At 38.8% G+C, this 15,747-nt stretch overlaps 1 protein-coding gene and 1 pseudogene across 4 annotated transcripts in view; one reads left to right on the plus strand and one right to left on the minus strand.

The window, feature by feature from the left end:
• Nucleotides 1-15,747, minus strand: part of Rbpj (recombination signal binding protein for immunoglobulin kappa J region) — a 200,109-nt gene that overhangs the window by 22,289 nt on the left and 162,073 nt on the right. For all 4 annotated transcript variants that reach the window (XM_070012808.1, XM_070012809.1, XM_070012806.1 and 1 more), the window contains 2 exons: nucleotides 14,203-14,241; nucleotides 599-694 (listed from right to left, as the gene is read on the minus strand). In XM_070012808.1, the coding sequence (XP_069868909.1) occupies nucleotides 599-694; nucleotides 14,203-14,241 (135 nt within the window). The remainder of the gene's footprint in view (nucleotides 1-598; nucleotides 695-14,202; nucleotides 14,242-15,747) is intronic.
• LOC138820784 (NADH dehydrogenase [ubiquinone] 1 beta subcomplex subunit 1-like) lies at nucleotides 6,637-6,847 on the plus strand (annotated as a pseudogene).

Consider the following 15,747-nt stretch of genomic DNA (forward strand, 5'->3'; position numbering starts at 1 on the left):
TGGTTTTAATTTTGTGAAATCAAGAACTTACTTAGCCATATGATCTCTACTAAATTGTCCTGGTTTGAGTATGTCTCAAGTTTCTTTGTTTATTCCATTTAAGACACAAATCCCATCAAGTATAATCCTAGCACCCAGGAGCCCAAAGCATGAGGCTCGAGAGATGTGAGGCCAACCTGGGCTACACAGGGGCCCAGTCCTTCAAGGGTTTTTTTGTTGTTGTTCTTTTCTTTTTGTGTTGGTCCTGGGGCTTGAACTCTGGGCCTTTGCACTGTTCCTGAGCTCTTCAGCTTAAGGCTAGTGCTCTACCCTTGAATCACGACACCACTTCGTTTTCTTGTGGTTAATTGGAGATAAGAATCTCATGGACTTTTCTGCCCGGCTCGATTTGGACCTCGATCCTCAGATCTCAGCCTGTTGAGTAGCTAGGATTACAGGTATGAGCCACTGGTGCCCCGCTCTTCAGTTTTAAAGGTCAGAATTCCACCTTCTCTTTCCATTACTCCAGTAACAGAAACCAACCTCAGACATAAATACAAATACGTAATTTTCAACTAATGTGATAGATACAACTATCCACCACAAGAAGTACTTTTACCTTTTTTCATTTCCATATGACTTCTGTGCAACTTTTGCATGAAGAATCAGTACTGTTTGATCTCCTCTTTCTTTTAAATAATTTCTCATTGCTTCCCTAAAATGAAACATAAATACCATCATGTATGGATGAAATTCCAAATGCCAGCTTTTATCCTCCTTATGCTCTGCAATGAATGTAGTGGTGATGAATATTTTAAACAACCAAATCTAAGGAAAAACCAAAGCAAAAACACACTCATGAGTTAAATGTGAAGAATACTAAACAATGGGACAAGGAATACTGTTCATCTTCCAACTCGATAAGCTCTGTTCTTGGGCAGGGCGGGGAAGAGGACATTTCTTCAGGGCTGGGAATGTGGCTTAGTGGGAGAGTGCTTGCCTCACATGCATGAAGCCCTGGGTTCAATTCCTTCATACCACATAAAAAGAAAAAGCTAAAAATGGTGCTGTGGCTCAAATAGTACAGTGCTAGCCTTGAGCCAAAGAAGCTTAGGGACAGTGCCCAGGGCCTGACTTGAAGCCCCAGGACTGGCAAAAAACAAAAGTAAACAACAACAACAAAAACCAACTTCATTCTTTGAAATTTATCATTTGAATCAAACCACAATTACAACCTCTAGAATAAACAAAACCAACCTTACACTACCAGTGTTGCTTTATATTATTTAATTTAATTTTGTTCCTTCGCTCATTTTCTTTCACTCCTATTAGAATCAGTTTTCCACTTAATACAAAAGCTGTAACAAAGCATTCAAATTTATTATACTATCTTAAAATAGCAGAGCTAGATGAGGACTAAGAAATGCCTATCACTTATACATAAATATAATTCTCCAAAAGATGTTGCTAAGTACATAAAACTTAATGGAGCCTATTTAATTTTTTGACAAAACACAATATTAAGTCTTTCATGAACAAACTACATATGAAGAAATATGTGTATGAAGAAACAGGCTCAATGTATGTGTATTTTTTTCCCTAGCTACCTTGCTAAGCAATATGGCAAAGCAAGGCCTGTAAGACCACACCAACAATTCTGGGTGCGCCAAATTCCAACTGTTGAGACTTTTCCCCTCACCTAATTAAAGGTGTTTCAAAGATCATCATCAAAAATACTTTTTTACTAAATTTAAATGCCATTCTTTATATTTTACAGAGTCAATAAATATACAAATAACTCCAGCTGAGTAGGTAGCCTCACAAGAAAATCAAATGAACTAGTATTTCGTGTGTTTACTGAGTGCCAGGTCATGAATTAAGCACTTCAAAGTCACTATTGACATCACTTTGACTGTGTTGTCAAAGGTCCTGAAATGAGTACATGGCAGTCAGGAATTGAACCTGTAATGTAAGATAGTAACGTGAGTGAATGAGGCTGGCAAGAAGGGAAGTCAACTTCTGAACAGCCTTCAAAATTGGACATCTGTAAACTTAAATACTAAGTATACATGTTGAAGATAATTCAAACATCACTCTTTATTAGATGATTACAAAGTGGTCACAAGTAAAAAAATATTACAAGATCTGGGGGGGAAAAAACTTAAGACATGAAGAAAATCTACCCCCTACACATCATCCTTCAGCTTTCTTATTCATTGTAGAGGAACACACTGCCTGCACAGTCTGAACTGAAAGCAAGGAAAATCTTGACAGGATCTAAAACACTTAAATATGGGACAATCAGTTACCAGGGGTGCCGCCACTCATTCTACTGAGTAGCCTTTACTTTCTCTTTACTAAATGAACTCAAAACAACACATATTTCTTTTTTATCTAGTACAGAGAAAAGACTACAAGGCAAGGCAAAGTTGTAAAGATGTTGTCAACTAAAAGATAATAGGAGATAGAAGATAATAGAAGACAGAAAAAAGTAGAAGAGCTTTGTATCTTTTGTTTTGGGAGAAAGAAGCGTGTATTAATTCCTTCTGTTGGAAATGCTAGCCCTTGGTACCTGTGAGTTGAGAATTTTCAACAGACCCCAGGAAATACCTTCAGTGGGGGATAACTGACAAAGCTAAGGGAAAAAACAAAATTACACACCCAATAAGCAGTAACAGGGAAAAATTATAAATGGAAGCTGAAAAAGACTAGTAATGGAGCTGGGGATGTGGTTTAGATGTCAGTGCTAGACAACACTGGACCTGGGCTAACCACTTGGGGGACAGGATGGGCTGGTGGGGGCTGGGAGCGAGGAAGATGGAGGGAGCAATAGTGCCCAATTTAATTGAACTCTTGGAGGGAAGGAGGGAAAGAGGGAGGGAAGAAAGAGAGATGTAGGCAGGCAGGAAGGACTGTGACTGGAGTCCAACTGTGCTATAAAAGGGCACAGCCATGCCAGGTGGTGGTGGATCACACCTGTAATCCTAGCAACTCAGGAGGCAAAGATCTGAGGGTAGCGGTTCAAAGGCAGCCTAGGCAAGAAAGTCTATGAGACTCATCTCCAATTAGCTGTCAAAAAACAGGAAGTGGCACTGTGGCTCAAAGTGGTAGAGCGCTAGCTAGCTTTGAGTAAAAAGAGCCCTGGGATAGCACCCAGGCCCTGAGTTCAAGCACCATGACCAATTTTTTAAAAATAAATAAAAAGGACTTAGCCACTGAGAGGAGCAATTGATGAGATGTTTAAAGCAAAAACAAACAAATAAATATAAAGCTGGGCATCAGTGGCTTACACCTATAATCCTAGCTACTCAGGATCTCAATATCTGAGGATTGTGGTTCAAAGCCAGCCCACGCAGGAAAGCCCATGAGACTCGTATCTCCAATGAACTACTCAGAAAAGGCTAGAAGTGGCTCAAGTGGTAGAGCACTACCCTTGAGCACAGAGAGGCTCAGAGACAGAACCCAGGCCCTGAGTTCAAGCTACAGGACTAACCAAAAAAAAAATCTGATACCTGTAGAAGATCTTAAAGGAGAGTTAGTTGAAGGCTGGAAGCTTCTATTTTACTTGTAAAGTGCCAGGCCATTATGATGACTAATGGTAAGAAAAGATAAACACCCAGGTGTTTAGAATATTTATCATTATACATGTATACTAACAGCTCAGGTGATGTTAGAATCCAAAATCAATGGTATCAATTTTCACTAACATTACAAGGTGGGAATGGGCAAAGACAGAAATGGCAATAAGGAATTTGGGATGCTGTTAAATGAAGTGACTGACCAGAGATTCTAGGGTATATAGAAACAAACACAGGAGCAAAGCCAGGAGAAAAGTTGATAATAAATAACCCAACCAAATGCTAGAAAGTGCCTGGCATGAAACCAAAGGCTGCTATATACTTGAAAAGAAAAATTTTAAACTGTATTTCTCAGTTATTTGATTTGCATTGTAGTCTCTATCATTCCATTTAACCATTAATTATATACTTATCAGGTTTCACCTGTATTTTTCTTGTCTTCCTAAACAGACTACATAGTCATTAAAGGCAAGACCTTTAAGACACTTCCGGCAATCAAAATCCTTCCTATAAAGAAGCTATGAATTATCATAATTAAAAAACAAAAATTGAACATTGTGCCAGTACTGGTCAAGAATACATCAACACAGCCAACAACTTTGAGGACAAAACACATTTTAGAAATGAAGGAGAGGTTAATTAACTTTCCTACAATGATGTCAGAGAGCCAGGACTCAAGCAGGTAGTCTGGCTCTCTTTAGGACAAAATTGTACTATTTAGTTTTATAGTGGTAAGGAGCAGTTTTGGTATGAAATATAACAGGGTCTGAACCTTAACTATATCACTAAGACTAGTATTCTCCCCTGTAAAATAAAGTCAGCTGCAAAGGGAAAAACAAAGTTAGATGCCACCACTGACGTATTGTATAGCAAGTGTCAGATGAATTCAGATGTTACTATAAATTTCTTAGAAATGGCATTTCATGGCAGGAGGGGGTTGGGCTAAAAAAAGGATGAAGGAAGCTGAACATAATTGAAACAGATTGTCTGCAACTATGAAAACAGAGCAATGAAACTTGCTGAAATTGTTTTGGGAAGGGGGACAGAGGGCAGGGAGGATGATGGGGGTAAGACTGATAAAATGTGGGAGGGAATCAATGAAAACCCCCTGGTATAAGTACGCATATGTAAAAAAGACAAAGTATTTCAATCTCATTAATAACAACACAGGGTACAGGAGTAAGGGCAGGGACCTAGGAGTGAACATTCAGTTTCCGACTTGCAAAGCCCAAGTTCTGAAGGTACCACCAGCGGCACACCTATCTATCTTCCCATTAAAGATCTACTGAAAGCACCGGGCATTGGGCACTGTGCTAAGTGTTCCACTGCTTAAAGAAACTATTTGCAATTATGATTATCTTAAGGTGTTTATGATGAATATAGGGTCACATCTGTGATTTGCGTCTTTCTTGTAGTGGATATAAAACAGGTACGTTCTAGCTTGAATAAAGTCTTTTTTTTCATGGCCATTATATAAATCCTTGTTTTTTGACCCAAACTGTGGGTACCCACCAGGTCTTGCTGTGACTCACACTTCTGCCTTTAAGTCCCTAGTAAACTAACACACCGCAACTGTCTGCTTCCTTCAGTGCCATGGCACCTGAGGCAGGTTTGGATAGGGAGGAACTGGGTAATTTGGGGATATGGTGTTATTTCTCTGGGGGCACCCTGCAAAATAGCAAAGGAAGAGCTTCAAGACCTGATTGTTTCTATTAGGCCTGACAAAGGCTGTAATAAATACACACACACAGACACACAGACACAGACACACAGACACACAGACACACAGACACACAGACACACAGACACACACACACACAGACACACACACAGACACACACACAGACACACAGACACACACACACACACACACACACACACACACACACACACACACACACACACACACACACACACACACACACACACACACACACACACACACACACACACACACACACACACACACACACACACACACACACACACGGAAGTGTGAATGAGAAACAGAGGAAGACAAAAAAAGAGACTGCCCCGACAGTGAGACCAACAGTACAGAGGTTTTGTAGAAAGCTTAGTCCAAGTGACAGACAAAAGTTTCCTTAGCAGGAAAACATAAAACAGCTCTAGCAATTATGGTTAACTTTCTTTTAAAAAGCTGCAAACCTTGTAAAGGAAATTCCCTGATACTAAAATCCCAGCCAAAATGTAAGTGATAAATGTTATAAGATATAGTTTGGAGTACTAAAGGGAGAATATTAGTAAAACTACATGCCAGCTGGGTGCTGGTGGTTCATGCCTTTAATCCCAGCTTCTCAGGGGGCTGAGATTTGAGGAAAGTGGTTCAAAGCCAGCCTGGGCAGGAAAGTCTGTGAGATTCTTATCTCCAATTAACCACCAAAAAACTAGAAGTGGAGATGTGGCTCAAAGTGGTAGAAAAATGCTTTCAACAAAAGAGCTCAGGGACAGAGCCCAGATTTAAGCCCCAGGACAACAACAACAATAATAAAAAGGCTATATGCATTTGCAGACTTCCTAGAACCTAAGAATCTTAAAGATTCTAGTCTCACCCTCTAGTTATTGCAAACAGGAAAAAGCCACTTGGTATACTGGGTATCCTCTCTCTAGGTACATACAGTCATAACTTCATAACTCAGGCTTTCCACATGAGGGGGTTACCTCAGGGTGGCGCATTCAGTATTCTGGAGTCTGCTGTCTGAATTGTAACTAACATCCTCACAATGATACCATGTTCCAATTAGCAAAAGAAGCCTCAACAACCAGAGAGCAACTGTTTCTATTGTATAAACAACAATATCCTATTTTTCTTATTTGAGTTTTCAAACCTGTATGCCACATTTAAGTGCTCTGAATAGTATATATCCTAACTACAGTATCCCTAAATAAAATTTCAAACTGTGTAGATAGAATTGTGCCGGGTTTTTTTTCTAAATAATAACTTTTTTTCAAAATTATTTATGGAGTGGGAAAGGTTTCAGAAGTTATTAAAAAAAAAAAAAAAAACTCTCTGGTTGTAGTCTGCATTCAGACCTGGCCGGGCCACAGCAGTCATGAAGTCATGATGAACTTCCTTCAGCTTGTGCGTGACAACTGGGTTCATATACTTTTCCCTTCAGGATTTTTATTTGGATGTTATCTAGACAAAAAGAATGATGAAAAGCTAACAGCCTTCCAGAACAAGAATGTTATTTAGAAGGGAATTGAGGCCTAATGAAGAAGTCACTTGCAAGTAAAGACTGGCTAATCACAGAATGTTCACATTTCTAAAATTATGGGAGAAAGAAAAACATTTATTATTTAATTAGGAAAAAAAAAAAGCTCTCCCCGAATTAAACCTTTTGAGGCCATTTCATTACTATGTATTTAGTCAAGAAAAATGGAATACAAAAATTAAAACCCAAATATTTGCATTAGTTTAATTTTAATAGTCATGCACTATAACCCAAATATCCAGCAACAATAAATTTCTATTTAGCAATTAGAAAAATAATATCTAACACTAATGAGAGTTCAAATTCCAATTTTTAAAGAGCAGTAAATGAATTTTTGCTGTATGATTCCAGTATTATAAGATTCTACAAAAAAAGTACCTGAAATCTGTAATGACAGATGAGTGGTTTCCTGGAATGAGGATCAACTTGCATGTGCTGGATATTTCTTGACACAGTAATAAAATGGGCTTTATAGTCAAGGCTTGTTATACTCAGGGCCTGGGCTAGCTAGCCTCTAGCTAGCCTCTACTATTTGAACCACAAGGCCACTTTTTTTGAGTAGTTTACTGGAAATAAGAGTCTCAGGGTTTTTCCTGCCTGGGGTGGCTTCAAACAAAAATCCTCAAAACAAAAACAAAAAAAAGAAAACAGCAATCCTCAGATCTCAGCCTCCTAGGTAGCTAAGATTACAACAGGCATGAGCCACCATAATCTGGCAACTTTTTAAAGAGGGTGTCAAATTTCTTTCCTAAATTATTCTATCATTTTACATACCCACTTGTCAGTATAAAGTAACAGTTACTGCACACATGATCAACCCTTTACATTTCATACACTTCAACAGGTACATAGTGGTAGCTTGTTGCTATAGAACAAATATAACCCTGAAAAATTCCTATGTTGAAATCTAATCTGAAATACTGTTATTGAGAAGCCGGGCGGGGCAATTGGGAAATGTTAGGTCATGAAGGTGGAGTCCTCATAAATGCTTCTTCCTTCTGAGAAGATTTATTAACAGGGAAGCAGCTCTCACCATACAAATGATCTGCTGGCACCTTTAAGACTTTGCAGCCTCTAGAATGTTGAGAAATAAATTTATGGTCAACAAGCTACCTAGTCTATGTACCAAGTATATTATCACAGCAGTCTGAAGGCACTCTGGTAATGGAGCTTTAATTTGCATTTCCTCAGAAGTCATTTGTGATGTGTATATTTTGCTTGGTGAATTATCTGTTCAAACTATTTTCTTTCTTTTTTGTTGTTGTTGGTCATGGAGCTTGAACTCTGGGTCTGGGCGCCGTCCTTCAGCTCTTCAGCTCAAGGTGAGAGCTCCACCACTTGAACCACAGTGCCACTTCCAGTTTTCTAAGTGGTTTATTGGAGATAAGACTCTCCCAGACTTTCCTGCCCAGGCTGGCTTTGAACTGAGATCCTTAGATCTCAGCCTCTTAAGTAGTTAGGATTATAGGTGTGAGCCACCGCTGCCTGGCTACTATTTCCCATTTTTAAAAATAAGTTATTTCCTTATTGTTGCCTTTTGAGAATCATCTATATCTGGCCATAAACTCTTTATTCATAAGTTTTGATGAGTTTTCTGAAGTTAATCAGTTTCTTCGTTTCAAATTTTGTTTTTAGTATTATTGTCTTTTAAAACCTTTATGTATCCAAAATCACAAATATTTTTACTTGTTTTCTTCTAAAATCTGAAGAGTTTGAAATGTTAAGCCCTAATTAACTTTAAGATATGTCCTCTTTTTAGCCTTCTGAAAGAATTACATGTAAAAAAGCCATTTTTCTTAAATATGTGACACAATTCAATAGTGAAGTCATCTGCAGTTTTCTTTGTTGGAAGATTTTTTAATAACAAAGGCAAGGTCTGTAGGTAGATAAAAAGATATTCACATTACAGATTTCTCTTGAGCAACCTTTAGGTAGCTTGTCACTTCTTCAGAAGATGTTGAATGTATTGGCGGAAAGTTGTAACGTTTGCCTTAGATAGATCTTTTTTTTTTTTTTTTTTTTTTTTTTTTGTCGGTCGTGGGGCTTGAACTCTGGGCCTGGGCGCTGTCCCTCAGCTCTTCAGCTCAAGGCTAGCGCTCTACCACTTGAGCTACAGCGCCACTTCCAGTTTTCTGGTGGTTTATTGGAGATAGGAGTTTCACAGTCTCTCCTGCCCGGGTTGGCTTTGAACCGCGATCCTCAGATCTCAGCCTCCTGAGTAGCTAGGATTACAGGCGTGAGCCACCAGCGCCCGGCCTTAGATAGATCTTAAATCGAACTCTGAAGCTTGGCTCTTTAAACATATTAAGTATAATAACTATTTAAAGTATTTTTAGATTGCTTTTGATTGATTACATCTCATTACTAATCACTTTTCTTGCTTTTTGTATGACTGATGTATTTTTATTTTTGAGTGTGCATGGTTTTTTTTTTTGTTCTTACATCCTTGAGCTTTGTTCTGGTAGACTTGGAAGAGTCTGAGTCTTTTGATCTTGCTTAAAGTTTACTGGGTAAAACCAGAGTATCATTTCATCCAGCCTTACTTTTTTACAATAAAGAACAGCCCTTCTGAGGGCTTTAACTGCTGCCCTGTGAATTATGAGATTTTTATCTGGTCATTGCAAACAGGCATAATTCACAGCCCTAAGTTGAGTTTTAAGAATTGGTTCCTCTAATTGTTTTTTTCTTTTTCCTGGTTGGGGGGGGGGGGGGGGGAGAAGGTCATAAAACTTGGAACTCAGGGCCTGGGGCACTGTCTTTAAGTTTTGCTCAAGGCTAATGCTCAATCACTTTGAACCTCAGGGCCTCTCAGTTTTATGGTGGTTAACTGGAGATAAGATTCTCTAGGACTTTTCTGCCTGGGCTGGCTAAGAACTGTGATTCTCAGATCGCAGCCTCAAGAGTAGCTAGGATTACAGATATGAATCACCAGCGCCCAGCCCTGCTTCCTTAAATTCTTCTAGAAACTACTATCTAAATAGTATAGCCCTTTCCTCCATATGTATGCTGAACAATACTTCACTTGAAGACTCCCAAGAGAACACTGTACAGCTTTCTGGAACTGCACAGTTCTTCAATCCTCTCTGGGTCTGCCCTGTAAACCCACAGAAGTTCTTAGCCTCTCTGCATTCCATGCTTTACATGAACTCCTCTACCTGCTCCCTGACCTGGAGACTTTCACTAGGCAAGGAGCTAGGGCAATCACAGCGCTCACCTCATTCATCCCATTTGTTGAGAATCACTGTCCTTCCTTGCCTGATGCTCAATATTTTGAGAAAACCATTGTTGCATATATTTTGTCCGTGTTTTTAGTTGTTTAAGGCAGGAGAATAATTCCAGGTCCTGTTACTCCATCTTGGCCAGAAGTGGTAGTCTTAAAAGCTACTCACATTGTGAGTGTTGTGATTATATAGAAGAATGTCAAATATCTTTCTCCTAGTGCTGGAGACATCTTAGCCTCAATGTGATACTTACTGATACTTTGCAGATTTTATTCAAATTCTAATAACAGTTTGACTACTATCCTTGTCGAGAAGAGGTGTGTGGAGAAACTTCCACCCTTGTGTCAAAACATGACAATTTTTTTTGCTGTTGTTAAAACAAGCAAAGCTTGTGCAGGAACACAGACATGGCATTAACTGCATATAACCTATGGTGACTTGGAGATACAAGACAACATAGTTGACAAGTCTCAGAGTCTGGCTGTTTTTATTTGATTTATCTCAGTTTGTTAACTGTAGTTTACTACAAAAGAAAAATGTTTTTCCTGGTTCAGGATTTATTTAAATATAGTTCTATCTCTTTCATCTGGAGTAATTGCTTTAATCTGGAATAATTGCTTGGAATCTTGAGATTTTTTTTGAAGAAGTATCATTTATTTTATAGCATGGCCCTAATTTTTACCTGCCTGATATTTCCTTAATATCACAACTGGAAGCCGGGTGCCAGTGGCTCACACCTGTAATCTTAGCTACTCAGAAGGCTGAGATCTGTCTGTGCAACTCTTATCTCCAATAAACCACCAGAAAACTGGAAGTAGCACTGTAGCTCAAGTGGTAGAGGGCTAGCCTTGAGCTGAAGAGCTGAGGGACAGCGCTCAGGCCCAGAGTTCAAGCCCCACAACCAACAGAAAAAAAAACCCAACAACAACACAACTGGAGGCTACTTAGGTCTTACAGGTGAGATAAAGTTTAGATCACGCTGCCAGGTTTCTGAATGATCATATGACAATTCTTTTATACTTTGTGAAGACTCATTTTAAGACTAATTTTAGTATAGTACTTAAACAACCACTAGTGCATTTTGCCTGAAATAATTACCATGTAATTGCCAAATAGTGATTTCATCATTCCAAACTCCTACATTCACCAGGTGGCATACTTCCCTAAGGAAAGGTATCTATCTATACAGAGATTACTGTCTGTCAAATATCACTTTTCTGACATGCCTGGGACCAGAAGTACTTCAAGTATAGGAATATTTTGGATTTCGGAATATTTGCTGACTTTTAATGCTAAGACATGCTAAATTTGGGGAACTCCAAAATCTGAAATTTTATGAGCATCATGCAACAATCAAAAAGTTTATGTTTTTAAAGCATTTCAGATCTTTTTTTTTTTTTTTTGGCCAGTCCTGGGGCTTGAACTCAGGGCCTGTGCACTGTCCCTGAGCGCTTGCTTTCTTTCTTTTGGCCAGTCCTGGGGCTTAAACCCAGGGCCTGAACACTGTCCCAGAGCTGCTTTTTGCTCAAGGCTAACACTCTACCACTTGAGCCACAACACCACACCACTGGCTTTTTCTGTTTATGTGGTACTGAGGAATCAAACCCAGGGCTTCATGCATGTTAGGCAAGTACTTTACCGCTAAGCCACATTCCCAGCCCTGTACCCTGAGCGAGCTTCTTTTGCTCAAGGATAGCATTCTACCACTTGAGCCACAGCACCACTTCTGGCTTTTGCTGCTTATGTGGTACTGAGGAACTGAACCCAGGGCTTTATGCATGCTAGGCCAGCACTTTACCACTAAGCCATATTCCCAGCCCTCAGATTCTTTTATTAGGCATGTTCAACCTATATATACAGACTTCTAAGCTGTCACTGGATGCCTCAGGTATTAATCCAGTACATCATTTTGCCTAGCAGGGGATCCGTTAAAACTGCCTCCTATGATCTTCTGTCAGGTATTTATCATTCTATAAATACAACTGCTCTTTTTATAATATTAATTTGGAAATAACCTGAAGAGCCATGAATATGAAACAGTAAGTCAAGAATGGTGTAAAGAAAATGAAAAATGCAAACTCACAAAAACAAATTATTAAGATAAAAGACAGAACATAAGTGGGGTTAAGAGTACAGCTTAGATAGACTAACATACACATCTCTATTCAAATAGTTTTCTTCAGAGATTTAAAAAAAAAAAACTAGCTGGGTGTAGGTAGCTCATGCCTATATACCTATAATTCAAACTAACGAGACTGAGATTTGAGGATCTCCATTAGGACCCAACCTGGGCAAACAAATCAAAAGACCCCTTATCTCCAAATAACTCCAAACTAGAGGTGTGGCTCATGTGGTTAAGCACCAGATATGAGCAAAAAGCTGAAGGAGAGCAAGAGGCCCTGAGTTGAAGCCTTAGTATTGGCACAAAACTAATATTGACAATGCAGAATTCTCTACAACTATGACTTTTAAATTTCTAACTTAGGGACTGGAAAGGTGGCTCAGTGGTAAAGTGCTTGCCTCCCATGCATGAGGCCCTGGGTTCAATTCCTCAGTACCACATAAACAGAAAAATCCAGAAGTTGTGCTATGACTCAAATGGTAGAGCACTAGCCTTGAGCTAAAGAGCTGAGGAACTGTCCCTCAGTTCAAGTCCCATGACCGACCAAATAAATAAATAAATAAATAAATAAATAAATAAAATAAATTGGGGGGGGGGGTCTGGTCGTGGGGCCTGAACTCTGGGCCTGGGCGCAGTCTCTCAGCTCTTCAGCTCAAGGCTAGCGCTCTATCACTTGAGCCACAGCGTCACTTCTGGCTTTTTTTTTCTGCTTATGTGGTGCTCAGGAATCGAACCCAGGGCCTCATGAATGCAAGGCAAGCGTTCTACCACTAAGCCACCTTCCCAGCCCCTTTACCATTTTTTAAGATTAATAGTTTAAAATGTAATGAAAATATATCCTATAAAAGTTAAATATAATTATATAATTAGAACATAGTGTAATGTTTGTATCTTTTATTTTATATGTCTGTGTGTATTTGTGCCGGTCCTAGGGCTAAATTCAGGGCCTAAGTGCTATCCCTGAGCTTTTTTGTGCTCTACCACTTGAGAACTTTAATTGGAGATAAAGAGTCTCAGGGTAGGCTTCAAACTACAAATTTTCTATCTCAGCCATCTGAGTAGCTAGGATAATCTTACATTTATTTTAAAATAGGTGAAAGTACTGTTCACTAAAATTCTGTTCAGAGCTGGGTACCATTGGCTTTTGCTTATTTGGAAGGCTGAGAATGGGAGACTCACCATTTGAGGCCAGCCAGGGCAGGAAAGTTCTCAAAACCTCTTCTACACCACACCTAGATATGTCAAGCACCCATTATCCTAAGGTACTAGGAAGTTTGCTGAGAATGGCAAGGGAGGGGGAAGGGGGAATGTTTGCAATTCCAGGTCTTCAAGGACAGAAAAGGCCAAAAGACAAAAGTCCAAGAGACTATCTCCATGGAGGGAAGTAGACATGATGGTGATTGCCTGTGATCCCAGAAACTACAAAAAACATTATCTAAAGTAGGCAGATCTTGGCTTAGGGCCGTACCCAGCTAGGAGGTAAGACCTTATCTCAAACATAATCAGCAAAACAAACTGGGCTGGAGGTATGGCTCAAGTGCTGGGGCACCAGCATAAAAATCATGAAACCAAATTTCAACCTAGGGGGAGGAATATTTTCAAAAACCATTATTTCTTTCATGTCTTGTCTGTAATCAAAAAACTGTAATTAGGTAAGTACAGCTACTCACAGGAAGCTTTTTTTATAATCTGTCCCTTTAAATCTTTAAATACTTTAAATCTTTAAAAACTAATTTTCAGAAAGGTTTTATTTTTTCCCTTTTGAAGTATATTTTTATTTCCTGTGTTCTTTTGTTTTATTTTTTAGATGGGAAAATGAAGGTAAGTGAGGACACAAATAAGCTTATAGGGTTGGGAGGTAGCAGCTCAGTGGCAAAATATCCTGGGTTCCATACCCAGTACCAAAAAAGAAAAGACAAAAAACATACAATTAAAAAAAAAAAAGAATAAGCTTACAAGCTATAGAACAGTATTTGAATGATTATTAAAAGCACCTAATATAGTTTCTAAAATGGCAGGAACTACATATACATGAAATGTTCGTGTAATAGGATAATATAAACACTTACCTTGTGAGTCGTTTGGGTGGAGGGCGCTCACCAAATTTCCTGGAGGAAAAAAAAAAAAACAACTTAAGTAAGCTGTTAGTACTATGAATTCTCCCTTAGGACTTGACTTCACCCTTAAAAAAACACAAGGATTCCTCCAGCAATTATCTACATAGAGAAATAACACGCGTAAACATAGTACACTATGTGAACAGGCCTCATATCCACAGTGAGCCCATGCCACACAGATGTACTGAGGACAATGGGTCACTGCCACACCTAGTCTTTTAGCAACACAGAGGAACAAAAACCTCTCAGCTCAGGAGGTAGTACAGGGTTTTCAGTGTTCACTGTGTCAGGCATTAGCTATACATTTTTTATATAATGCCTTACTTAATCATAGTAAGACAATTCTACAAAGTCTACATCATCTTAAAGGTATGAAAGGCCAAAGTCACAAATTAAGTAGCAAGCTGAGCTGAAAAAGTCGAATTTTGATAACATGCCCACAGAGTAAGGTCCTGTTAAAGGAGAAACATGGTAAGTAAATAGGGCTGGCACACACTGTGGCCATTATGCAGGTTGGAAGCAGGGGAGAAGAAAAGCATTAGAAGAATGATTCAGGTTGGAATCATAACAGCAAGGAGACTAGCTTAGGTCAAATTTATAACTTGGCATTCATTTGTATAAGTCTAAAGTTAGTCCCATACCTCCCTAGATCTCAGTTTCCTTTTCAATGAAAAGGACACAGTGGTTGTCAAGAGAATTAAATGTGGTAATTAATACACAGAAAACATATAGAACAGTACCTGGAACATAGTAAAATGCTCAATACATCTTAGTAATTACCCTTTTTACTTATGAAAGTTTAAATTAAAAGAACCATATAAAGAAGCTGGGCGCCAGTGGCTCACGCCTGCAATTCTAGCTACTCAGGAGATCTGAGGATCATGGTTCAAAGCCAGTCTGAGCAGGAAAGTCCATGAGACTCTTATCTCCAATAAACCACCAGAAAACCAGAAGTAGCTCTGTGGCTCAAGTGGTAGAGTGCTAGCCTTGAGCTGAAGAGCTGAGGGATAGCACCCAGGCCCAGAGTTCAAGCCCCACAACTAAAACAAGCAAACAAACAAACAAAAAATCTATATAAAGGAACTCTGGTGTTAGTAGAAACAGAGTATGTGCAAAATCTATGGTCATGTGCTAGCCTCTTATTTCCTCAAATAGGAAAGTATGACTATCTTGAAACATGAAAGAATGGCACTTGAATAAAGAACCAAGGGGTTGATTTATAAACAGCTATGTGATTTGTTCATAAACACTTATAGAATGTGGAAGTTTATTTGAATTATGATTTCTATACCATATTTGTGGTGTTCCACAAGATTATTAATTTTGGTAATAAAAATCTTAGGACCCTGTTCAAAATTAAATGCAAGTAATGACACTGTCTATGAGTTCATAATTTATAAGCAATGAATATCTCTTTCTGAATGTTAGTATTTTCATTAAAATATAGAAAAGTAGCTTTAAATGAAGAGCATAAAAGTGAACAAATAATCCAAGTTT

The sequence above is a fragment of the Dipodomys merriami genome, unplaced genomic scaffold, assembly GCF_024711535.1.
Source record: "Dipodomys merriami isolate MVZ:Mamm:240054 unplaced genomic scaffold, mDipMer1.0.p SCAF_9, whole genome shotgun sequence".
Classification (NCBI taxonomy): domain Eukaryota; kingdom Metazoa; phylum Chordata; class Mammalia; order Rodentia; family Heteromyidae; genus Dipodomys; species Dipodomys merriami.